The 27,322-nt window shown below is 42.1% G+C and overlaps 1 protein-coding gene across 2 annotated transcripts in view; it reads left to right on the top strand.

The window, feature by feature from the left end:
• Positions 1-27,322, top strand: part of Best2 (bestrophin 2) — a 232,724-nt gene that overhangs the window by 196,903 nt on the left and 8,499 nt on the right. For both annotated transcript variants that reach the window (XM_067156771.2, XM_067156772.2), the window contains 4 exons: positions 9,471-9,590; positions 9,670-9,777; positions 15,662-15,895; positions 16,233-16,500. In XM_067156771.2, coding sequence (XP_067012872.1) covers positions 9,471-9,590; positions 9,670-9,777; positions 15,662-15,895; positions 16,233-16,500 — 730 coding nt within the window. The remainder of the gene's footprint in view (positions 1-9,470; positions 9,591-9,669; positions 9,778-15,661; positions 15,896-16,232; positions 16,501-27,322) is intronic.

Genomic DNA, 27,322 nt, shown 5'->3' with positions numbered 1-27,322 from the left:
AAAGAAATACTGTACATTTAAATGTTACTTATGACTTAAGGTTGAACATTATCATCTACTCATTCCAGATCAACCTAATATCTCGTTCATATTCTCTAAAATTTCATTATGTTGTGCAATAAGTTCAATAAAGGAAAATATGCACACATAAAAACTCCTTCACTACATCCTGAAAATAAAAACTAGCTAACAAATAAAATGAAATAAAACTTATCGTTCCGCCCTTCTTCCACCGAGATCGTCCCTTCATCCGGGGACTTTGTTCCATCTTACAGTGCAACTGAAGAACATTCATACACAGAATACGACTAGCGCTCCCCTCGTAGGAATACAGACAACGCAAGCTAAACCGTAATTCGTTTTAAATGAGCGCAGTTCGAAATGTGCATCCAGCTCTGTTCTCGCTTCTGCCTGTCTCTTCAGAAATGACGCGGTACGATGTACAAGTTGTTTCAACATGACTTTTTCTTGGATCACGATGAAATTCAAATCAACGGTTAATAACATTCCATCTGTCTTTGCCCTTCCGGTTTTATTTATTTCTGCTCTGCGTGAATACATTCTTATTATGCGATATTACCTTCAAAATCATTTCAGTGTGGAATTAAACTGTCCATTTAATTACTCCGCTTCCCAATGACATTCGTGCATAGTACTCCCATTAATATAATAACCGTCATGTAGTCGTAAGAGCGAGAATATCTTGACAGAATTCACACAATATTGCACCTTACCGGCCAAAGTTCTAAGCTAACATATTTCACAAAGGAGTTTTTGTCCGCGCAGCGACGAAATATTCCTTTTCCCAAATAATCGTATATTTTCTCCGGGCCAATAATTGCTCTATGAGAGAAAATATCACAAAATCTAATTTCATGACATTTCAATGTTTTGAATATTGTTACGTAATGTTAACCCGAAATAACATGAAAAGTCTTGAAAGTGGTATTAGAACATGTTCTAAGTGGTCAGAGAATTCCAAAGTCTTTGATAGATTTGAGCAATGGAGGACGAGTACTAAGGATGCGCGCTAGGCATGCTGGGAATCATGGCTTCGTCTTCAGTGCGTCTGTGTGTGTGAGGCACTCGATACAGTACCACGATAAAATGAATAAAACAGCAGCGTACGAAGAGATTGCAAGCGAAATATCTCAAGGAAGTGCACAGCTTTTGTGTGTATTACCGTAACGAGACTGACAGCAATGTTCGATTTTTTAGGACCTTCGCCTATTATTATTATTATTATTATTATTATTATTATTATTATTATTATTATTGCACTCCTAATATGTTTTCGTGCAATATGATAATTTCCGCTGTACTGCTATCATTTTTATTCAATTCTATTGGTGTGAGTGAATGCAATAGTAATATATTGCACCCGCTCACCTCCTGAGTCCCAGACTAGCCTTAATCTCAGGGGTTATGTTGTGAGATGTACAGTAGGCAATGCTATGATGATAAACGGGGATAAAATTCAGGTTGTGAGTTTCACAAGTAGGAAAAATCCTCTCAGTCTTAATTACTGCGTTGATAGGGTGAAAGTTCTCTTTGGGGATCATTGTAAATACCTAGGTATTAATATAAGGAAAGATCTTCATTGGGGTAATCACATAAATATGATTGTAAATAAAGGGTACAGATCTCTGCACATGGTTATGAGAGCATTTAGGGCTTGTAGTAAGGATGTACAGGAGAGAGCATATTTGTCTCTGGTAAGACCCCAACTAGAGTAGGTCTATGGTTCCAGTGTATGGGACCCTCACCAGGATTATTTGATTCAGGAACTGGAAAAAATCCAAAGAAAAGGAGCTCGATTTGTTCTGTGCGATTTCCGACAAAAGAGTAGCGTTACAAAAATTGTTGCAAAGTTTGGGCTGGGAAGACTTGGGAGAAAGGAGACGAGCTGTTCGACTAAGTGATATGTTCCGAGCTGTCAGTGGAGACATGGCGTGGGAGGACATCAGTAGACGAATAAGTTTGGATGATGTCTTTAAAAGTAGGAAAGATCACAATATGAAGATAAACTTGGAATTCAAGAGGACAAATTGGGGCAAATATTCGTTTATAGGAAGGGGAGTTAGGGATTGGAATAACTTACCAAGGGAGATGTTCAATAAATTTCCAACTTCTTTGCAATCATTTAAGAAAAGGCTAGGAAAACAACAGATAGGGAATCTGCCACCTGGGCGACTGCCCTTTTTTTTTATTTTTTTATTTTTTTTATTTTTATTTTTTGCAAGTTGCTTTACGTCGCACCGACACAGACAGGTCTTATGGCGACGATGGGACAGGAAGGAGTGGGAAGGAAGCGGCCGTGTCCTTAATTAAGGTACTGGATCAGCATTTGCCTCGTGTGAAAATGGGAAAGCACGGAAAACCATGTTGAGGGCTGCCGACAGTGGGGTTTTCGAAGCCACTATCTCCCGAATACTAGATAGTGGCCGCAATATGGAGCTCAGTGCAGACCAAAGCCATGTCGGGTTTGTCTGTCCAGCAGTAATTACACACTTGCTATGACCAATTATTACACTGAACGTGACAGTGAGGATACGCGCACACTTCATGAGTTTACACGATTTATGGATATCTACCGGTCCACCACGTCATCCAACCACCTCGAGGCCCGATACTTTGCGGATACACTTTATATTGTAGCTCAGATGTGTAACTTTTAAATGGTGTTTGTTGACACTCAAAAGTTCATACAAAATGGCCAGGTGCCCTTAAGCTGCCTGTTATCAAAACTCTGTTGGGTGATGCATGGCTGACTTTTAATTAAACATTGAATTTCATAGCAGCGATGCCGTCCGCAATCGAGCCCGTGGTCCACAGGCCGCTCAAGGACAGGGCATTACGTAAAGTTTGTTCCCATCTCATCACGAACAATGCTACAAGTGTGGGAGAAGATTCTCCACTGTAGAACGTAGAACAGAGCGTACCTGAGGTCGTGAGTGTCCAATGTCAAGGCCATGGTGTCATCAATGGTTTACATACAAAGGCGTCATCCCCTTCGGAGAAACATTGGGGAGCGACAGTGCATTGGCGTTCAATGGTACCTTTTCTATTCAAAAAAGAGTTCGCATATGCCACTGGATTATGAAAAAAACCACCTGAAAGTTCCCTGAATGGATGTTTAGTTGTACTCTGGCATGACATTGTGGATGTTCATGTATTGTTTATTTCGAGCGGGAGATAATGTAACTCCCGTACACATAATGCTCGGAAATTTCACATTATTATAATTATTGTAGAATAATTTGTAAAGCAAGTGTGGGCCATGTTCACAGCCATGTGGTTTTTCTCTGAAATATCTCAAGCCCTCGACCTTTGATGGGTAGCACACCGTGCCGTGCAGTAAGAACAACCATAGAAATCTTGAACTGAATTTGCTGGAACGGGCTATTTTACCGCGTATTTCTTAAGCATTAAATATCAAAACGATTTTTTTCATACTTGGCATCAATCTGAAGTTAAATATTAGTCGTTTTTCCACTCAAAAATAAGTGATTGTAAAAAATCTCAGCTAAAACGTAATCTTTAAACAAGTCACAACACCATGAGAACATATCAAGAAAAGCTGTAGATCAGTTTCCTGGGAGGTTTCGCCTTTCGCAAGAAAGAAAGAAAGAAAGAATCAAGTTACAAATTAAGCTACGGCATGTACACGCAAATCAAATGTGTGGTCCAACAATATCAAAAGTTGCTATGTTGTTTACCTCTTCTCCGCTCGAGATTCAGGATATTAATGCGATACCTGGACTCACTTGCTGCCTTGGACCGAAGTCGGTTCGAACCCCACTGACGCCAGCCGTCCGACCCAGCCAAATGCCGGGGCAGTACCTTCTCCACTCCTAGGCTGAAGACGATGTGACGTAAAGCAAATTGTAGGAGAAAAAAGTACTACCGATAATACGTGTTTCTGTCCACATTTTCTAACCTCATGTCATTCGAATTATATACATTCTGAGACAAATTCTAGCCTTTCGTTCAACTTTTTTAAATGTCATCTCATTTTGTGGGAGTAATTGATTGCATTGTTGCTCGCTGACAGCTCATGTGTGTGGTAATATGTCAGATGAAAGCTTCCGACTGGTCCGGATATCACGTCTTGTGTTTCCTTTGTCCCTAGTCGTCACGTGCCAGGGGTATACACACTCTATTCCTTCTGTCTAAAATTTGGAGACTTTCTGTTAGCCCGCCTGCTGGCCATCATCGTTAAGGTTCGAGTCTCGTTGGTCGAAAATATTTTCACCATCAGAATGTCCGTCGGACGGGGCAGTACCTGACGGCCGCTTCCTTCCCACTCCTAGGCTGTTTCTATTATCTCATTCTCGCGATAAGACGTGACGTAAAGCAACTTGTAGAATGCCCTCTTCCTATCTCACGTTGTTCTTGCCGACCTGTACAAAGTAATTAAGTAAAAGTAATTGAATTAGTTGTAGCGATTACTTTTCACTTGTAATCGTTACTTTTCACAAAATGTAATTTTTACTCGCAATCAATAAGTCACTACTGACCTGCATTCAGGGCAGTCGCCCAGGTGGCAGATTACCTTTCTGTTGTTTTCCTAGCCTTTTCTTAAATGGTTTCAAAGAAATTGGAAATTTACTGAACATCTCCCTTGGTAAGTTATTCCAATCCCTAACTCCCCTTCCTATAAACGAATATTTGACCCAATTTGTCCTCTTGAATTCCAAGTTTATCTTCATATTGTGATCTTTCCTACTTTTAAAGACACCATCCAAGCTTATTCGTCTACTGATGTCCTTCCACGCCATCTCTCCACTGACAGCTCGGAACATATCACTTAGTCGAACAGCTCGTCTCCTTTCTCCCAAGTCTTCCCAGCCCAAACTTTGCAAAATTTTTGTATCGCTACTCTTTTGTCGGAAATCGCCCAGAACAAATCGAGCTGCTTTTCTTTGGATTTTTTCCAGTTCCTGAATCAAATAATCCTGTTAAGGGTCCCATATACTCTAGTTGGGGTCTTACCAGAGATTATATGCCCTCTCCTTTACATCCTTACTACAACCCCTAAACACCCTCATAACCATGTGCAGAGATCTGTACCCTTTCTTTACAATCATTTATGTGATTACCCCAATGAAGATCTTTCCTTATATTAACACCTGGATACTTAACAATGATCCCCAAAAGGAACTTTCACCCCATCAACGCAGTAATTAAAACTGAGAGGACTTTTCCTATTTGTGAAACTCACAACCTGACTTTTAACCCCGTTTATCATTTTGCAGTTGCTCACAATCTTGCAACTTATTAATTACTCTGTACAGAATAACATCGTCTGCAAAAAGCCTTATCTCTGATTCCACTTCTTTACACACATTATTGAAAACATAAAGGTCCAATAATACTGCCTTGAGGAATTCCACTCTTAATTATTACAGGGACAGAAGAAGTTTCACCATCTGTAATTCTCTGAGTTCTATTTTCTAGAAACAGAGCCACCCATTCAGTCACTATTTTGTCTAGTCCAATTGCACTCATTTTTGCCAGTATTCTTCCACGATCTACACTATCAAATGCCTTAGACAGGTCAATCGCGATACAGTCCATTTGACCTCCTGAATCCACGATATATGCTCTATCTTGCTGGAATCCTACAAGTTGCGCTTCAGTGGAATAACCTTTCCTAAACCCAAACTGCCTTCTATCAAACCAGTCATTAATTACGCAAACATGTCTAATATAATCAGAAAGAATGCCTTCCCAAAGCTTACACGCAATGCATGTCAAACTGATTGGCCTGTAATTTTCAGCGTTATGTCTATCACCGTTTCCTACTAAAGTCTGCATTCATTTGGTATAGCTCCTTCATGCAAGACATTATCCTTGTAACCAACAATCTTTACATACTGCTGACTGAATACTTCTGTCTTTTGAAGAACCTCGCATACACCCCCCCCCCCCCTTGTTCATGAATTATTTCTGGAATGTCCTTCTTGGAACCTGTTTCTACCTTAAAGTACCTGTACACACTCTTTAATTTTTCACTAAAATTAGTATGGCCACCAATTATGCTTGCCATTATGTTAGCTGACTTCTTTGCTAGATTCAATTTCCTAGTAAGTTCTTTCAATTTCTCCTTACTACCACAGCCATTTCTAACTCTATTTCTTTCCAACCTGCACCTCCTTCTTAGTCTCTTCTCTGTTATAATATAGTGGATCTTTACCATTCCTTATCACCTTTAAAGATACAAACTTCTTTTCAAATTCCTCAACAATTTGCAGATCCCCATCTGCTACCCACCCATTTACTTCTGAAAATAAGATTGTGCTCGTTACATTCCAGTAATACCGGGCGAGTTGGCCATGCGATTAGGAGCGCGCAGCTGTGTGCTTACATCCGGGAGATAGTGGGTTCGAATCCCACTGTCGGCATCCCTGAAGATGGTTTTCCGTGGTTTCCCATTTTCACACCAGGCAAATGCTGGGGCTGTACGTTTATTAAGGCCACGGCCGCTTCCTTCCCATTCCTAGGCCTCTCCTATCCCATCGTCGCCATAAGACCTATCTGTGTCGGTGCGACGTAAGGCAAAATAGCCTTCCAGTAATACATCACATCGAGAGCTTAGCAAGGCGCCGCGCGCTCGTGGTGGTGGGAAGGCAAGAGCTACGCCGTGCATCAAGGGAAGGAGTTTCATCATGCCTCTTTCTCAACATCCAGTCCTTGATCCTCTCATAATTGCGACGGATATATTTTACTTTTTGTGTGTGCTTGTTACATGACAGTGCTGTTTGTTGTTAATGAGATGCATCGCCTCTGCCAACTCTAGTGGTCAGCGAGCTTGAGGTCTGGCTCGAACACCTCGTCGTAGCGGTCTCTCGAATGGCTCCTATTGTTCAAAACGTACTTGTCGACATGGCCTGCAAATCGCTCATTAATTTTTGTTTTTGTGCTTTTGTTCGACATCGCGGAACTGTTAGTTCCTACACATATTGCACGTGCATATCTTAGAGGGTATGCAGATTCCGCAGTGGATCCGTTCAGGATAGAAGAACACTTGTTTGACGGTCCTGGGTGTCACATTTTTGTTTTTCACTTAAGCTTTCTTGAATACAAAAAATAATACTTTCTTTTTTGAGAGTCCATTTCAAGTCTTTATCGTTATTTGCCAGCTCTGGAAGGGACTAGTGAGGCACACGTGTACTGCTCTCTTCGTCTGCGAGAATGTTCCGTAGCTAGCCACACCGCGAATTTCCCGAGCTATACACTGAGCAGCTGTCGTGAGTGTCAGTGGTCATGTGTCGGCCTTGGAGAATTGACAGTAGCGCTCTCAGGTAATTCGAACTAGCCGGGACTCCATGTTGTGTGACTTGTAAATAAATAGCAATTAGGTTTAATCTGTGGGTAATTCTGAAATAAATTAGAACAAGAAAACAGACGACGTTTTATTCTCCACATTGTCATATGAGAAGCACAAACCTTCCTTGCGGCAGACCTCGTTCTGGTCGATGAATTAAAGCAGCCTCTTCGTACTCTGGGTTCCGTGCCGATGGTGCCCTGCCAATGTCCAACACCAGCTCGGGTGTTGTCGCCGTCTTAGTGTCACATTTAACAGACCACACAACATTTGATCATCGTTTTAGTGTTTCGACCGGCATCTTTGGTGACTGTGTGTCCTTACTCCTCGCCTGAACGGTGAGGAGTACTAACGTTTCTTGGCAGAATCAAGATGATGTTCCTCTGGGAATGGTGCTGTGCCAGCGCTTGAATGATCATTATCCACGGAAATGGCTGGGCCAATGAATTGGCCTCCGCGCTCGGACGATGTAACTCCCATGCATTTTTTCTTGTGGGTTACGTGAAGAATTTAGTGTAAAAAGAAGATGGACTTGTACTAAGATCCGGGTCGTTCGTGACACACCCCACATGCTGAACAGAGTCCGTTATCAACTAAATACAAAGCGGGCATACTGAGCAATCAAACCATTGGGCGTATTGTTTCTTTCGTTCACTATTTCATTCCATTTGCTGCTGTGGATGTGTCCGCCCGGAAGTAACGAAACACTTTCTCTGCCAATCCGATTGCGTCATTATTCTGTACAAAACAGAAAGAGCATCCTGATTTTTTGTTCGGTATAATTTACATACAGCGATAAGATCTGGAACGGAATATGCTTGCACCTTTTACCAAAATGAAACCAAAAGAGTTATTGCGTCCAATATCGATGTCTTTGTATATGCACGATAATGCTCTCCGTCTGTAGGTGGCTTGACTGCCCCTTCACGTTCGTCATCGACAGTCTCCAGCTACTTGAATGGCCACTGCTCAAGCCATAATACAGTACTTGTTATTAATAAATAGACCTCGTCAGTAATATGACAACTATGTGTACATTTGATGAAAGCAAGGGTGTCTTAAATACACCAGGGAAGTCTTTGGTATAGCAAGAAAAGCAAAGTGTATTACAGAATGCTGCCGCCGAAAAGTGGATAGAGTTAAGGCGTAAGAAATGATCTCTCTGCCTTATGTTAATGGCATTGTCAGAAGATACCATAATTGTAACTGTGATAAATTTCACAATTTTTTGTGAGGTCGGGAAAGAAAACGTCGGCGGGCTGTTCAATGTCTGAGACGTTTGCTCGAATTAGCTTCTTGATGAATTCATTGCCTTGAGGAACAGCAGTTAAGCAAACGAAGAACTTTAGTAGTTGCACTGCTTGTTTTAGGTACCTTGCAAACGCCTTCATGCTCAACAAAATCGCCAGTGCATCCATCTCAAACCCCGCGTGTGTGCTTGTCCGTATGGATCCAACTGCACCAAAGATGTGTTGGTTCTCTTCAGATCCTGATGGCCGGAATTAATCAATCTCGTGACAATTGAGATATCTGATTTCTCTCACGAATCAGGAGCTCTTTCTTCAATCGCTGACCAACTTTGTGGGTTATTTTCTACCAAACGATCCAAACATTCTTTAGCGTCGAGTTGGATGTTTTGAACAGCAGAGTCTACAGTGGCGTATCTCTTCACTTCATGTCTGACGAGCGCCATTGTTTGAGCGTCTTTTCCTCGCCTCACTTCATGACGGCTGGGCGGCGTGGCTCACAGAGTTGTGTTCCGTGTTTTAATCTGTTTCAGACTGTGCTGGCTGTCCGCTGTAATTATAGCATACGGTGTCCGACTCGTTGGATGAACGGTCAGCGTACTGGCCTTCGGTTCAGAGGGTCCCGGGTTCGATTCCCGGCCGGGTCGGGGATTTACCTTAATTGGTTAATTCCAACGGCACGGGGGCTGGGTGTATGTGTTGCCTTCATCATCATTTCATCCTCATCACGACGCACAGGTCGCCTACGGGCGTCAAATAGAAAGACCTGCACCTGGCGAGCCGAACCCGTCCTGGGATATCCCGGCACTAAAAGCCATACGCCATTTCATTTCATAGCACATGGTAGTTCGAGTGAGTGAGTACAGTGTTCAGGTGTGGCTTTGTGTTCACAGGTGGTGACGCTGTCCGTCTACACGTACTTCTTGGCGGCGCTGATGGGACGTCAGTTCGTCGGCAACAAGGATAACGCAGAATTCGGAGACATGTACTTCCCTCTGTTCACGGTTCTACAGGTCAGTCCCTGTGTTGGTTGGTAGTGCATGTTGTAAGCAGATAATGTCTGGTCTGATGGTGTGACGTGTTGTCTTTCAGTTCTGTTTCTACGTGGGCTGGCTGAAGGTAGCAGAGGTGCTCATCAACCCGTTCGGCGAAGACGACGACGACATCGAGCTCAACTGGCTCATCGACCGCCATGTCAAGGTAAAGCCTTATATTCCACGTACAGACAACAGCTAGTAATGTCACTTGTTATATGCGGCACTTGGATGGAAACATGAAGAAAGATAAGAGACAAGGCATGATGGTTACGACGAACATGGAGTCGCAACCACTTTAGTTTTACGAAAGATGGTGACACGTTATCATCTCACACATGCATTTTGAGCGCGCTGTAGCCTTACGGAAAACTGCGGCTTTAGATAACATCACAATAGTCAAAATGTGGATTACAAGAGCTTCGATTTATTTCTTTTTAAGCTTTATTGGAAATATATGCTTATATTTATATAAAGAATGTAAAGGTGAGTAAACGTTTTGACAGATATATAAGACACTAGTTGATGTACCCGTGTTTCGCTAAGGGATTCTCAGAAAGACTGACTTTGTGGTTTTCCTAACTGAAATCAACATAGGTCATTACAAAAACGTAAGTATGAATGTAGCGATTAAAAGCTGATGATGATGATGATGATGCTTGTTGTCATCGAGGTCATCGGCCACTCAGCGATTAAAAGCAATGCTATAATATAAAATACTCGATCAAATGGAAAGCCATACGTTTTATCACTTTTAACGACCAGTGCTGCGGTTAGATTGCAGTGCCAATCTAATAGTCCAAAGTTCCAGAGCTGGGATGACCAGGTCGCAGATTACCATGAACACTCATCTGCCATTATTCCGCCAAATATGCACACTGTTCATTCCAATCAGTGCCTCAGAGTAGGGATTGAATAGCCCGAATGCTATGGTGATCCAGTGTGTTACGTACCAGTAGTATCAGAAAATTTTATAAACCAGGAGAATGGCATGCTAAAGAAGAAAGTTATCTAACTCCCCAACTACTTCCCGCCAATATACAGGCAGGCTGTTACACTCGGTACGACTGGGCGGGTTGACCGTGTGGTTAGCGGTGCGCAGCTGTGAGCTTGCATCCGAGAGATAGCGGATTCGAACCCCATTGTAGGCAGCGCTGAAGATGGCATTCCGTGCTTTCCCACTTTCACACCAGTCAAATGCTGGGCGTGTACCTTAATTAAGGCCTATAGGCACTCCTAGCCCTTTCCTATCCCATCGTCGCCATAAAACCTATCTATGTCGGTGCGACGTAAATCAAATAAAAAATACTCTGTACTCAGCAGTAATCCTATCTACCGGTGATGAGGGGCAACAGAAGACACAAAGCACATCACGACAAACAATGGTCAATGTAATGTTATTGTTGATCAATGTTATGAGCTTTCTATATTGTAGGCCTACACATTTCGTTTTCTTTCGACTCTGTGATTTGTAAAATGTTTTATATCGTAAACTGTAGTTTCTTATTCTCCGATTTTACATACCGATTTTTTAAAATACTGTTTACCCATTTTCTCGTTACTCGGCGCTGATATGGACTTATTAACAAAAATCCAAATTCATGAATATCTTTGTGATCATAGCCAGTACGGTAACAATGTATAAGACATGAATAACAGGAAATTTAATACTATATAACCTTAGTTATGTAGCATTCATCAATTACACCTCTAATAAGAAATATTTGAGAATTACATTTTAGGCCTTCCCCTAAACTACCATTTCACTCATCGTGAATAAAATAATTTACAGCCTAGACTATAGCGACTTATTTCCTGACTTTGCATACCGATTTTCATCAAGATAGGACTACTAATAACAACAATATTTGAAAATTAAATTTTAGGCCTTCCCCTAAACTACCATTTTTCTCAGCGTGAATACAATTATTGACAGCCTAGATTGTAGCAATTTATTCCCCAACTTTGCATACCCATTTTCTTTAAAATACGACCACTAATAACAAATAGTTGAGAATTCAATTTTAGGCCTTCCCCTAAACTACCATTTCACTCAGCGTGAGTAAAATGATTTATAGCCTAGATTGTAGAGGCTCATCTCCTGACTTCACATACCGATTTTCATTAGACCACTAATAACATAAATAGTTGAGAATTCAATTTTAGCCCTTCCCCTAAACTACCATTTCACTCAGCGTGAGTAAAATGATTTATAGCGTAGATTGTAGAGGCTCATCCCCCGACTTCACATACCGATTTTCATTAAATTCTCTTCAACCGTTTTCTCGTGATGCGTGTACATAGGGCCTACAGACAGACAGACAGACAGAAATTACGAAAAAGTAAAAAGTGCATTTTCTTGTTACTATGGACATGACCGATACAGAAATACCATTATTTTCAAATTCGGAGCAGTGTACAGACAAAACTCTTATTTTATATACATAGATTTGCCCTCACCCCTTTGCTGGCAGGACCTAGTGTTTACAGCGCACTATGTCTTCTGCTATGGGCTAGAGCAATTTTGTTACTTTCATAGATCTGTCTCAGTCTCATCCTTGGCTTTCACAATATGAAAGTGAATGAGGTATGAGTGATGCTAGTAATGCCATTCCTTATGCAACCAGTTCCTGCTATGAATGGTGTGAAAATGTTGCTCATAGGGTCAGTTGGTGTATAATTTTCAGTAGTCTTGGCAGACTGATATGTAATAGCAACTTCTGGCTTGGTGAGGAAAGCAACGGGAAACTACCTCACTCCTCATTTCCGTAGTATGCCTCTTCAGTGATTCCTAGGCCATATATGACAGCTGATGGTGGAGATGTTGAGGATCCAACCAGCCTTAGGGCTAAAGGCTGAACATACCTACATATAAGACATGTGCAGACCAAGTCATGCATTCATCTATGATAACTCCGAGTTTCTTCACTTGTGGTACAAAAGGAACTGGAACATCCTGAAGGATTACTCTTGGCAATGTATGTTTAGTTATACTTGTCATTTGACTTTGATGGCCAAGAAGGATTACTTGCGACTTTGTAGGGTTCAATTTTTAGGCCGTCCGCAGCAGACCAATCACTAACTGCCTGTAAGTCAATATTTTCCTGAAGGCCTCGTGCTCTAGAGTCTATGTAGTGTTTAAGATTGTCAGCATACATTTGGTACTTCCAATGTATTAAATGTCATTCGCAATGCGTTCAAAAAGGAGAGGACCAAGTGCAGAGCCTTGAGGGACTCCTCTGTTCACGTGGCACCACGAGGAAATGAGTTCGTTATTACCTTTCACACACTGTTGACATCCATGAAGATAAGAATGCATCCAAGCAATTGTACACTGAGAAAAATGTAGAGCTTTCAGTTTTACAAGTAAAATGTCAATGTCTACGCTGTCGAAAGCTTTACTGTAATCTAGTAGTACCAGGACTGTGAATCTTCCTCTATCTATTGCTTGTCTGACGTTCTCAGTCGCTTTGAGCAAGGCTGTAGTTGTATTATGTCCTTGTCGGAAACCGGGCTGGAGAAGATTAAGCAGATTGTGCGTTCGAAGGTAATCAGACATTTGTGTATGGACTACATATTCTAACATTTTAGATAAAGCTGATTAAATACAGATTGGAAGATAGTCTCCCTTGTTCCAAGGCGTTTGATTTTATGGAAGAGGCAGCACAATAGCCTTCTTCCAGAAAGATGGATATGTTGAGTATAGAGGAGAGAAATTGATTAAATGAGTTAAGCTTGGTAATATACAATCAAGAATTAGTTTGTCAATGTTAGTTCCAATGTCATCAATTCCTTTTGCTTTCGTGCTTATTCTGAGGACTGCTTTTCTGACTTGGAGAGGCGTCACATGACTCGAATAGAATTTCTCTCCATCAGGGGTAGGGTTAGTATCGTAATAGTTCATAAGTTTCTGTTTGTCATCAGGTCGTACTGCAGAGGCATTAGCAGTAAAGTACTCGTTAAGAGTCTCGAGAGGTACTGTAATTTCTTGCTCTTCGTAAGTCCAAGGCTATTAATAGATTTCCACATTGTCGTCACTATTCTAAAGTGTAAGCGTGTCGCAGTTTAGCATTTCATATTTGTTGTGTTGTCTTATTTCCTAACTTCCTATACTCGTCAAAGTTTTGTACGGTCTGTAAGTGCAGTCTCTTTGTTTCATTATTTGTCTAATTTAACCACGGGGAGGATCCTTTGGATATTCTCGCTCGCCGCTTTGGGGCATGCTTGTAAAACAGTTCCGTTACTTTGCTATTAAAGAAGGTGACTTTGTCGTCTATAGATTGTTATAATTCATTATGTCATGCCAGGGTATTATTTTGCCTGCGTTTTCCAAGAGTCTATCTTTATTTACATTTTTAAATGGTCGATAGGTGATAAATTTCTGGAAGGGTTTCGGTGGCATGCGTCATGTGCAGATATACCAGGTACAGAGATTTGACCAACATAGAGAACTCTGTCTGAATTGTGTGTGCGAATGAGATGTATGGTGAGTTGGAGAGAGAGGTAAGATGTCCATATTATAGGCCTGAAACAATGTTTTGAGTAGTGTGGATTCGGAAGAAGTTGTGTCATTTAAATCCGTATTAAAGTCTCCCATGATTATTGTGTTAGGGTAGTCTGGCAGTACCGGTGGTTTAGTTAAGTCGGCTTCAAAATCTTCTAAGTGACCTGTATTCGGAGGTTTGTAAACTACTGCTACAAGGGCTGTAATCCTGTTTGTTGTTATTTCTACAAACATGTATTCTGGTTTGCTCTCATACCTGCATGGTGAATGACCTAACAACTTAGGTTTGAGGCTGGTTAGGACATAGCCACATACCCCTCCACCTCGCTTGTGAGTGCGGTCATTTCTAAGAAGCGAGTAGCCTTCAAGATGACACAAAAAAGACGGGCTCTTATCTGTTTACCATGACTCAGATACTAGTAGGACATAGAAAACAGCTGTGGTGAATATTTCTGCAACCTCGTCCATTTGGTTGGCTGCTAATAAGCTTTGCCCATTTATATGACAGACGCGTAGGGCTCTGGGATGTTGCGAGACAAAATTCTTAAGAATACAAGCGGTACTTTGGTCAATGTTGGTGCGAAATACTTCTTGCCTCGCTCGATAAAATGTGAATTTGACAATGATCGGCCGAGGTTTCCCTGGAGATTTAGGTCCGACTCGGTGACTCCTTTCAATGTCTTGCAAATTCACATTCACACCTATCTCCCTAAAAACATTTACTGCAAGTTGATCCGTATTTTCACTTACACTTTTCTGTACCCCCAAAATTCTAATGTTAGCTCTTCTACTGTATTGTTCCACTGAGTCACATCTTGCAGAAAAGTCTTCCCTCATCTCGCAAATTTCTTTATCCCTGCTCTCGAGTTTTACGTTCAGTTCTGCCACAACTTCAGAATTGAACTGGAGAGATTTTTCAAGTTCCTTTATAACAAGTTCTGTCCCACGCTCCGATGTAGCAGCTACTATCTCTTCAAGGAACTCACTGGTTTGGCTCAACACTGTATCACACACTCGTGCACCACTTACTAAATAGCTCCCTTTAGAATAAGACCTTCTAATTCACTTAAACTGAGGAGCCCGTCACCAATGAGAACGGATACCATGGGGGCTGGCATTCACACCTCTTTTGGAAGGAACTTCCGGTACCTCTAAAGCACAATCTCGAAAGACAACACTGTCATGCAGGAAAAAGTCAGCATCAAACTTTTATGATTAAGTCAGTACTTTGGGACTGCAAAATACCACAAAAACAAAAACAACCCTATAGCATGCATATGTACTCAGGCATAGAAGTGAAATTCATGAAAACTGTGAATCAAACTACTCAGAAGGACAAAATCAGGAATGAATGGTACAGTATGAAGAGCAAAAAACCAAGGAAACGCTTGTGGAGGATAGAGATGGTGAACATCTGGGAGGCTCTTGGTAAGCTGGCCTACAGCCACACAGGATAATTTACCTTGGCCGGTTTCTTGGTGTCTTCCAACTAACATAAATCGCGCAAGTAACTGCCGTGTGCGCTAATGTTGATGTCGTGTTTCAGGCGGCCTACATGATCGTGGACGAGATGCACGAGGAACATCCCGAGCTACTCAAGGACCAGTACTGGGACGAAGTGGTGCCCAAGGACCTGCCCTACACGCTGGCCTCAGAGCACTACCGCAGGTCGGAACCCAAGGGCTCTGCAGAGAACTACAAAGTGAAAGAAGCAGACTCCCTGTACGCTAACCTGTTGCCCTCCAAGAGAGTGACTTCAGACGAGGTCTACGCTGACTATGTGAGTCTTGCCTTGTTGTTGCTTCTGTTCTGCACTATTTCCATCACTTTCACAAAGTAATCAATCCATCTCATCCCTTGTCTTCTCATAACATGACCAAACTCTTTCCAACGACCAGTTTGGACTGCTGTAAAGATTGCCAAGGTGACTGCTGCTCATTATCATTGTGTGTTTGTTGTTTTAAGAGGATGGACTAAGATGTGAAAGTGAGTAGGCTAGGGAAACCGCTTGCAACCACTGTCGTACGACAGAAAGGGAAGGTCCTCCATAGGCCTTGTGGACTAATTCCGTCGGGGTCTAGAGACTGAAACAACTGATACCGTGTTCGTTGTTTCAGGAGAGTGTCGACACCCCTCTGGTCGAAAGACGTCCCAACTGGTTCCAGCGACAGTTGCATCGCGTGGGATCGGTAAGGTCTTCCAACACCACGTACAGTTCGGGCTTGTTCGGTAGAGGTCGACACAACTCGGTTTACTCCAACCCGGAGGCAGGTCCAGGACAACCCGGAAACAACCAGCCGGTGTTACAGCACAAGATGTCTCTCTACGACAGATTGGTCGGGCGCAAGTCCGGAAGAGGACAACACAGGAGTGCTAGTCGTCAAGGTAAGGCCTTTCAGTATTACAAGATGATAGTTACAAAAAGACAAGATTGAAAAATAGTGATATTCAAGGTACAATGTGACTTAAATCTGCCAATGAGAACAGATATGTTGGATTCTCATTTAAGTTTTGCAAGGACCTCATTTTTGACAGTCTTCTTGATATTTTCATGCAGCTCTAGTTAACACATTAGCGACCAGGCAGGTGACTCAGCCACTCCCCCCCTGTGGACCAGATGATTTCAGAATGTAACTACTATAATGCACTGATTTACTAAAACAGACATAAGTTCTCTTCTAATGGTCGTATCAAGATGAAACTTTGAAATCCTACTCACCAGTTCTGTGATGTACACTCCTTGCAGAATGAGGTGATGTAGCGTGTTGTGTGCACTGCAGACTTTGCTGGGCTATGTTTCCTGACCCTACTATAACTTCCATTTTATGTTTCTTCATATCCTCTGATGGTCTTTGAGCTTCAGTCTTCGAGATCTGGGTATTTTCCAGGAGATCTTCATCCTCTTGAACATCTGGCTGCTGCGTTGGTATTCTGTCCAGGTTTCTGGGTTCTGTAAACTAGGAATACATTGATCAAGCAGAGAACAACTTTCTTACTCCACTTGAAGGTTTTTGTCAGTATGACAAACACTGGTCTGCCCTTCATGTACTCAGCAGGCTTCTTTACAACACCTCCGCTGGATGTACAGTGCTAACCATTCGCACCACCCTCTTGTCGTTCCAACCTCCCGTCCGACATTGCGTGCTTTGCCCCTTCTTCATACCGTTTACAGCAGCTGAAAACTCAGGTTGAAGTCCCCTATTGGCCCTAATAGTCTCACAAACCCTTGTCTTTGTTGCAAGCAAAGTATCTGCACTTACCACGCTGTTATAACTATAGGTCTAAATGTGCTTGCTACCTGTAGTGGCCTCATACAGCATACACACCAGGAGGCCATATTTTACCAGTTTTCTGGGTTTATAGGTCCTAAATCTTAGACGACCTCATCAAGTGATATCTCCTGCTGGGGTTTATACAAGGTCTGAACATGTGTGACCTTACAAACCCTGTCTGCTGGATCGTCCACGTGTTCCATATCTACTGTTTCATCAGCTGTCTGAAAATAGGAGTCTCAATCAAAGGGTCTGTACACCAATAATCCCTCCAAAGTGTCTTTCTTTACCTGTCCCATCAAAGTTTTTTTGCCAAAAACTGTTTCATTTCAGTAACGGATATGTCAGTCCACTTTAGTATCTTTACTGTGGTACAGGTTAGATTGCATTACAAAAATATTGAATAACTCGTCATCGAAAAAGCGATTTACAACCTACAAGGATCATCGGGAACAAATGTGAGGCCTGGCTGACCTTCAGACTGTTCCATATTCATGTCAGGAGTGTCTTTCGTATAGCCACTGCTAGTATCCAGTCCAAGTAAACAAACTTCTACCTTGTCATCGTTGCTGGAATCACTGTCACTCACCAAAACATGCGAATGTTTCCAACGATTGGACGATGCCAACAGTCCAAAATCACTTCTGCTATCAATATTTACACTCTTTCCTTCACTAGGCATATCAGATAATGAATTTGCACGTAAATCGTGAAATATTTCGTCGTCACACAAGCCTCGTTGCCTTGGTCAATGATTCTCGGCAGGTAAGAACACTTGTGTATATACAAATTTTCCATGGCTACAAAGATTGTACAATTAAAAAAACACATTGACACTAATATCTACAATCTCTCTACTCCATGACATGATTGAAAGTAGTTTAAATTATAGCCAACAGATAGCACAACAAGCTACAAATGATACCTGTACTTAAAACAGAGATCTCCGGGCCCGTCGACAACCGCTGGCCACAGTACTATGGAGATCTCCGGGGCCCGTCGTCAGCCGCTGGCCACAGTACCACGGAGATCTCCGGGGCCCGTCGACAACCGCTGGTCACAGTACCACGGAGATCACCAGGGCCCGTCAACAACCGCTGGCCACAGTACCACGGAGATCTCTGGGGCCCGTCGACGACCGCTGGCCACAGTACTACGGAGATCACCAGGGCCCGTTGTCAACGTGTTAAAATACTCTAGTAGCTTAGAATAGTAAGGCTTCATATTTGCCAGGGGCCTATCTCTTTTGCCAATATAAAACTCTCTTTAAACAGAGTTGAACAACAAACTGATCATTTGATTGGTGAGTAGCAAGCAGGCTTCAGGAAAGGTAGATCATGTGCAGAGACGTGAATTGTCTGAGCCTTTTGAAATACCTACGTACAGAAATTTGCCAAGGAGATGGCCCCTTCCCCTTTCTCTTTAACTTAGTGCTAGATAAAGTCATCAGAGAATGGGGGAATAAGCCTACGGCCTCTTCTGGGATATAGCAAGACCTTGTGATAGTGAAAATTGTTTTCCTACCAACAGGACTTGAGCAGCTAAGTGCAGTGTTTCCAGCTGTTACTATTAGAATCTCTGTTGTTGTGTTTGTCTGTACTTTCCTCATTCCTTATCTCACATTTATCCCTCTATTTTCTATTACATCTTTTTTTTAATAAGGTAAAGATGAACAGCTTAATTTTAATTATACAAATAAAGTATAACTGAGTTTTGTAAATGCAGATCATGTATTTATTGCATTTAGTGCTACTTAATAAGACCTGTGGGTACTGTTTGCACTTTCAAATGATTGAAGAAACATTCTTTAGACGTGACCATCGTCGTCATGGTGTTGGATCAGCAGTAAGGATTTCCAATATTGTTGTACTTAATTTGTACCGTTAATTGTTTCCCTTTCAAAAGGCCTTGAGAAGCGTTTAAATTCCTTAATAAACTTAAAATAGCAGTGGTTTTTGATGTTAAGGCGCATGGCAGTAAATTCTAACATGTTTAAAATTCTATTGGAAACTGAAGAAGATTGTTTTCATCTTCTATTATTGAACTGATGGCGTAAATGTACACCACACACTTACACGACAGTGGTTGTCGTGGCACACGGCCGAGTACCGAGGGAAGAGATCGGCAGTGAGAATTGCTCCACCAATCAGACGATGGTAAAGTGCTTTTCAGCCCGCCCGGTGGCCACTCCGCTGGTTTGAGTCCCAGTGGTGGAACATATTTTCATGATCAGAATGTTAGGGTAGGAGAGGTGGTTTCTACTCGCTAGATTGCCTGCCAAAAGCCTGGAGCCTCTCTAAGACACTGTTGATGGTGATTTGTCAGATGGGAATGTGAACCCATGAGCAGGCACTACCTCATCGCAGACAGTCCTGGCACTAACTGCAGCGACGCAGGTGCTGTTGATCATCTAATCAAGACGGACCCAGTGCAGCACTCCAAGACTTAAAACTGAAATCAGTGCCACATCATTGGCACTCCTCACAAGACTTAAAGAACAAGCTAGAACGAGTTGCAAGGGGTGCATACAACTGCCTTGATAAATACCACCAATATATTGCTAAGATTAGACAGAATTTCGTAAACAAGGCACATTAGTTCAATGTATACCAGAAAATACAGTTCACAGAAGTGTTAGAGTTCTACAAGAAAGATTTTCACTCATACTACAGAATAACTTATTTATTTGGAACATTAGTTACTTTCTATATGAGTATTCTAAACCAGAGACACTTTCATAAATGTAAATAACAGGACAATAAGAAATAATTTCCATACCCCTTGACGGTTTGGTAGACTTAACTTATTATACTTTATTTCATTATAACATTTTATCTCTATGTATGTTTCTTGATTTTAATATTTGAGCTGAGATGACTCCATGACAAGTTGGAACTGGTTCTCTACTGTAATAAAACTAGTTCCGTACATAACAAGTGTTCATTCAGTGGAACATCTTTTTTAGGTATACTTGAAGCAAAATTTGGCCATTGCAATACATGACTTTCTTTCCAAATATTCTAGTTTGAAATAGGATATATAGTTTGTGGTGTGACATCCTAGTTCGTGGACCATGGGCAGCCGCTCACTGGCCTATTACGTGGTCCTGAGAGTCACGATACCAGTTGCTATCGAATGGGATATATTCTGAGTCGTGGCCCTTCTTGTGCTCAGGCGGCTAGGCTAGGTCCTCACTTGGACTATGTGTAATTACTTATTAAGCATCCTGCTTCACAGGATTTTCACCAAGCTCAGAACATTTTAAGGAAACCTTGGACCTATGGAAGTAACAGAAGGCCACTCCCATTTGACAGGAGAGTGGCTCCTTGAAAACAATAGGGAACATGCATAATTTTCAAAAAAAATTTTTTTTTTGAAAAGTACACCAATGAAATAGTACGTAAACGTATTACATTGTGGTAAGTTACCTTGTTTTCTACCATTAAAAAATGTTCAAAAGTGCCTTTCCGCAAGGCGAGTGAAACGGCCTCTGACGGAAGCGGCACGCTGTGACGTCACGATCCAGTACCGCGTGCAACTCTACCAGCCATTGTGCATCAGCCGTTACTAAAAGCCGAGTGTTTATTATTCGTGATCGCGAATAACTTCAAAATGACAGAAGAAAGGTTCAAAACAGCACAGTCAGACAATCTACCATGTGTAGATGTCATCATTCTTGAAAAATAGTGACTTTTGTGGCCGCAGAAATTCGCGGATAAAAAAACAAGTTTGTAAGTGGCATCTTTCATATACGTGCAATGTACTGTAACTTATAGTATTAGGATAACAACGAACCTGGATATAAATCACATCACTTTCAACATTTCCTTCTAGACTGATTCCCATATTAAAGAATAACATTACATTTTCGGGCTTTCATCATTAGAAAAGTAAAAAATCGGATTCAGCACTAACATAAACATATAGGTAGCATTATAGTACTAGACCGCCTCTGCGGTGTAGTGGTTAATGTGATTAGCTGCCATCCCCGGAGACCCGGTTTCGATTCCTGGCTCTGCCATGAAAGTTGAAAACAAATAGTACGAGGGCTGGAACGGGGTCTACTCAGCCTCGGGAGGTCAACTGAGTAGAGGGGTTTCAAATACCACCTCAGCCATCCTCGAAGTGGTTTATCGTATTTTCCCACTTCTCTTCCAGGCACCTAAGGCCACGGCAGTTTCCTTCCCTCTTCCTTGTCTATCCCTTCCGATTTTCCCATCCTCCAACAAGGCCCATTTTGAGCATAGCAGGTGAGGCCGCCTGGGCGAGGTTATGACCCTCCTCACCAGTTGTATCATCATACCCAAAGTCTGACGCTCCAGGACACTGCCCTTGAAGCGGTAGAGGTGAAATCCCTCACTGAGTCCAAGGGAAAAACCAACCCTGAAGAATAAACTGATTAAGAAAGAAAGAAAGATCATAGTACTATAGGTCTATAGTCTATCTTTCCCGAATATATATATATTTATGGTTGGGGCAACTGGCCTACCCACTTCCGGGGCCCATGAAAGAGAAACATTACTTGGTGGAGGGAAAAAGTTAAACAAGATAAAAATAAAGATAAATATGACTTCATCTAGTTTTCACAAGTCGGGCTGAGTGGTTCAGACGGTTGAGGTGCTGGCCTTCTGACTCCAACTTGATAGGTTCGATCCTGGTTCAGTCCGGTGGTAGTTGATGGTGTTCAAATACGTCAGCCTCGTGTCGGTAGATTTACTGGCACGTAAAAGAACTCCTGCAGGACTAAATTCCTGCACATCAGCGTCTCCAAAAACTGTAGAAGTAGTTAGCGGGCGTAAAGCCAATAACATTAATTACACTTGGCTTTTAACAAACTGAGCTTTTCTTTTTTTGCTAGTTGCTTTACGTCGCGCCGACACAGATAGGTCTTATGGCGAGGATGGGACAGGAAAGACCTAGGGATGGGAAAGACGCGGCCGTGGCCTTAATTAAGGTGCAGCCCCAGCATTTGCCTGGTGTGAAAATGGGAAACCACGGAAAACCATCTTCAGGGCTGCCGACAGTGGGGTTCGAACCCACTATCTCCCGGATGCGAGCTCACAGTTGCGTCCTCCTAACCGCACGGCCAACTCGCCCGGTATTTTTACCCTTCGGTTTATTGACTTGGCTTATATAACCTAAAACGTAGGCTAAGTTGGATAATATCTTAAACACGAACATCACTATTTTCACCTGTGTGCAATTATGTTATTTATTTCACTAATATTATGATAATTATTATAATTGAGCATTGTTAACTTATAAGACCCCAACAGACAAGCATTGGTTTTGTGTAGAGATATACATTTGTTAAATTCACGTTGTTTTCTTTCGTGACGTACATGCTTATTTTTTGTTATATTATAGAGTATTTAGCTGTAGCCTAAATTTCTTTACAAATGTAAGCTCTTCAATATAGACATAAATAACTGTCGCATGCCAAGATAAACTGGTGTAATTAGAGCTGTCAATATGGTTCATAATCCCTTAGATTTATTACCTTGACATGGATCACCCAAAACATAAGTTAGGTTTGGAGAATACTTTAATAATCAGCATTAATTAATGCACTGTTTATTACTTTCATATTCCAATATGTAAATGAAGCATTGAATTAAAGCATCATACATTAAAATTCAAAGTGTTACCACTAGAACAGCTGACATGGGAAAGTGATTGAAAATTCAAACAAATTGAACTTACGTTAAAATGATCTTTAAAATAAATAAACTGTAGACTTTTCCAATATATCATCAGCATTTCTCCGGCTCGCCAAAATACATTTCTCCCTAGTTTTAGCGTCTTTGGAACATTTATAAACAATTTGTTTGGGATGGTATGCGATGTGCTATTGCACATCGGAACTATACACCATTTATAAGTTTTCGGCCTCACTGTCTGCGCAGGATTCATTTTAAGTCTAAAATATACCATTCAGATTATTATCCAATGTATAGACTTCGAATTTAACTGTACCAGACACTAACATAAATTAGAAATACGCAAAGTGTATCCTGCTTCTCAAAGCATACTATGTGTTATTTCGTCTGTTAATTCAGTCAACCTGTACGATGACGTCAGACCAGTGAGATCGCGTATCCCCCTGTGGGTGGGGGCTGTAGAATAACACCCACGGTATCCCCTGCCTGTCATAATAGGCGACTAAAAGGGGCCCCAAGGCTCTGAACTTTGGAGCGTGGGTTGGCGATCACGGGGCCCTCAGCCGAGTCCTGGCATTGCTTCCACTTACTTGTGCCAGGCTCCTCACTTTCATCTATCCTATCCGACCTCTCTTGGTCAACTCTTGTTCTTTTCCGACCCCGATGCTATTAGGTTTGCGAGGGCTAGGGAGTCTTTCATTTTCACGCCCTTCGTGGCCCTTGTCTTCCTTTGCCCGATATCTTCATTTTTCGAAGTGTCGGACCCCTTCCATATTTTCCTTCTGATTAGTGTTATATAGAGGATGGTTGCCTAGTTGTACTTCCTCTTAAAACAATAATCACCACTACTGAGATCGCGTACTTGCGTGACGTGACATTTTCGTACTTTAATTTAGATTTTTATCATGTTTGGAGTTATTAATTGTACATTCTGATCACAGTTTTGAATTCTGCATGAAATTTTGAATCAGATTAGTAATTTTTTTAATTAAGACCCCGGATCATGCATGTTCCCTATTGGGGAACAAATTTGAATTTGATGGGGAGCTATCAATATTAATGCGGTGTATGGAAGAAAGAAAGTAGAACTGGCTGAGTCAATAAAGAGGATGCATCTGGAAGCTGATAGCAATAAGGGGAGATAACGAGGAAGAGATAGAAGATTATAAAGTGTACTTGACGAGTGTTAGAAAGGGAAGGGCAGAGTCTGGGGTAGGGCTCTTTATCAGGAATACCATTGCACGTAACATAGTTTCTGTTAGGCACGTAAATGAGCGAATGATGTGGGTAGATTTGGCAGTTGGAGGAATTAGGACTAGAATTGTCTCAGTGTATTCACCATGTGAAGGTGCAGATGAGGATGAAGTTGACAAGTTTTATGAAGCATTTAGTGACATCGCAGTCAGGGTCAAGAGCAACGACAGGATAGTGCTAATGGGCGATTTCAATGAGAGAGTTGGAAATAGAACTGAAAGATGCGAAAGAGTGATTGGTAAATGTGGGGAAGATATGGAAGTTAATGGGAATAGGAAGCGTTTGCTGGACTTTCTGTTCTATTATGGGTTTAGCAGTTACAAACACATTCATCAAGCGTAAGGCTATTCACTGCAACACATGGGAGGCTAGGGGTACCAGATTCATAATAGACTATATCTTAACTTACACTGTATTTGGGAAATCTGTTAGGTATGTGCCATTTTTCCAGAGATTTTTTGATGGTACAGACCACTATCTGATCTACAGTGAAAGTGAAATCTGTCTGCAAATGAATAAGGGTAGAAAATCTCCGGTACAAGGAAATTAGACAGAAATACATAGATATGATTAGTGAAAAGTTCCAAACAGTGGACATTAACCAGGTTCAGGATATAGAAAGTGAATGGGTGGCATACAGGGAAGCTGTAGCAGAAACAACAAGGGAATGCCTAGGAACAGATGGGAAAAAGTGAACATCTTGTTGGACTGATAAAGTGAGAGAAGCTTGTAAATCCAAAAAGGTGTATCAGATGTGGTTCCGAAGAAGGACTGATGGTGAAAGAAACAGAACAAAAACAAATAGTTGTTGAATCCAAGAAGAAGTCATGAGAAGATTTTGGTAATCTGGAAAGGCTAGGTCAAGCAGCAGGGAAACTTTTCTGGACAGAACCTTAGGAAGGGAGGGAGAAACTAAATTTAGTAATTTTGGGTAATTCAGGTGAACTCATAATAAATCCCAGGGAATCACTGGACAGGTGTAGGGAATATTTTTAAAAGCTCAACGTAAAAGGAAAACTTCCTGGTGATGTTGCGAACATGGGGAGAAGGAAAATTATGTTGGTGAAATTACACTTAATGAAGCGGAAATGATGATAAATAAACTCCATTGTCATAATGCAGCAGGAATAGATGAAATTAGATCTGACATACTGAAGTATTATGGGAAGGCAGGGATGAAATGGCGTCACAGACTAATAAGATTAGCATGGAATGGTAGTAAGGTACCATACTTTCTGATTGGACGAAAGCAGTAATTGCAACTATCTATAACCAACGGAACAGAAAGGATTGTAACAACAACTCATCATCATCATCATCAATATTAATGCGGTGTATTTCCCGTTTCCAGCTTCCCGGGTCGGGTTGTGAATCAAGGACCTCCATCGCTGCCTGTCTCTCCACCACTCTCCTCCTTTTTTAAGTACATCTTGTTTTCCTCCCCTCTTCTCTATGCACTCCCACACTGAATCTGTCCACCTCTTTCGGGGTCTTCCTCGTGTTCTCTTTCCTGTTAACTTCTCTGAAAAAGCTTTTTTTTTGGCACTCTCTCTCCTCCCATTCTCATCATATGCCCATACCACTTTAGCTTTGTTGTTTCTATCCTGTCTTGAAGTTTCAAGATTCCTGTCCTTTTCCTTATTTCTTCATTTCTAATGCTGTCCCTTCTGATCTTGCCCTCGATAGCTATTAGGAATTTCATCTCCGCTGCCTGTATTCTACTCTCCTCTCGTTTTGTTGTAGTCCACAATCCACCTGCATAGTTTAGTATGGGTTCATAATGGGTTGAATATAATACACTAGTGTCCAAAAGTTAGGCATAATCAATAAACGAGGCCATGCCACCTGATAAGAATGTCAGAGGGATTGCTGAACAAACAGAAGCTGACGCACACACCATATGTCACACAACTTGTCCAAGAAAACAGTGTCAGAAAAGTTCTGATAGCTAAGGTACACCTTTGACAACAACTAACAAAACTTGGCAATGTCTTCCACAACAAAATATGCTGGTAATAGGGTGTATGGTTACCCCTAACGGCTACACATGCTCCGCAGCGACGTGGCATGCTCTCTATCAGATGGTCCAAGAGCTCTTGTGGCAGTCGATCCCATTCCTCCGAAAGCGCGATGCGAAGGTCTTGGGGGGTCCTTAGTGGAGGCTGACGGGATGCAATTCACCTCCCCAATGCATCCCAGGCATGTTCTATAGGATTCATATCCGCAGACCTCGCTGGCCAGTCCATGTGATGAATGTCTTCCCCAGGCAGAAATTCATCCACCAGCACAGCACGGTGCGGTCAGGCATTATCGTCCATTAAGAGGAAGTCTGGACCAGAAGAGTCGAACAAGGGGTCTTAGTACCTCATCCCCGTATCTCCGAGCGTTAACAGTGTTCCTCGGACCACCCATGAAGATGTGCAGGTCCGTACGGCCATTCAACATGATGCCGCCCCAAACCATGACGCCACCACCATAATACTGGTCCCGTTCCACGATGTTCCTGTGGTTGTATCGGCTACCCGATTCTCTCCAGATTAATGTGCGACGGGAATTGTTCTGCAAACTGAAGTGGGATTCATCTGTGAAGAGCACATGCTACCATTTATTCATGGTCCAGTTTCGATGTTGACGGCTCCACAGTAAACGGGCCCGTCTCTGTGCTGAAGTGAGCGGTACGTACACCGCTGGACGTCGGGCAAACAGCCCTGCTGTTCTGAGCCTCTGGTACACAGTTTGTCACGAAACGGCAACCCCTGAGACACCTGCAATTTCTGCCGACAATTGTCTTGCAGATGCACTCCGATTTCGTCGGGCGGTTAAGGCCAGATATCGGTCCTGCTGTGGGGTGGTTACCCTTGGTCGACCTGGTGCTGGCCTACGACTAACATCTCCCGTGTCTGGAAATCGTCTCCAAAGCCTGGAAATGACACTTTATGGCACATTCGAGGATACAGCGACTTTGGTCTCTGTCTGGCCTGCTGCCAGGCGGCCGAGTATTCTGCCCTACAAAGCGGGGTC

Source organism: Anabrus simplex, chromosome 12 (assembly GCF_040414725.1).
Source record: "Anabrus simplex isolate iqAnaSimp1 chromosome 12, ASM4041472v1, whole genome shotgun sequence".
In the NCBI taxonomy this organism is placed as follows: Eukaryota; Metazoa; Arthropoda; class Insecta; order Orthoptera; family Tettigoniidae; genus Anabrus; species Anabrus simplex.
The sequence above is the reverse complement of the archived record's forward strand: the minus strand, read 5'-3'. Positions and strand labels throughout refer to the sequence as shown.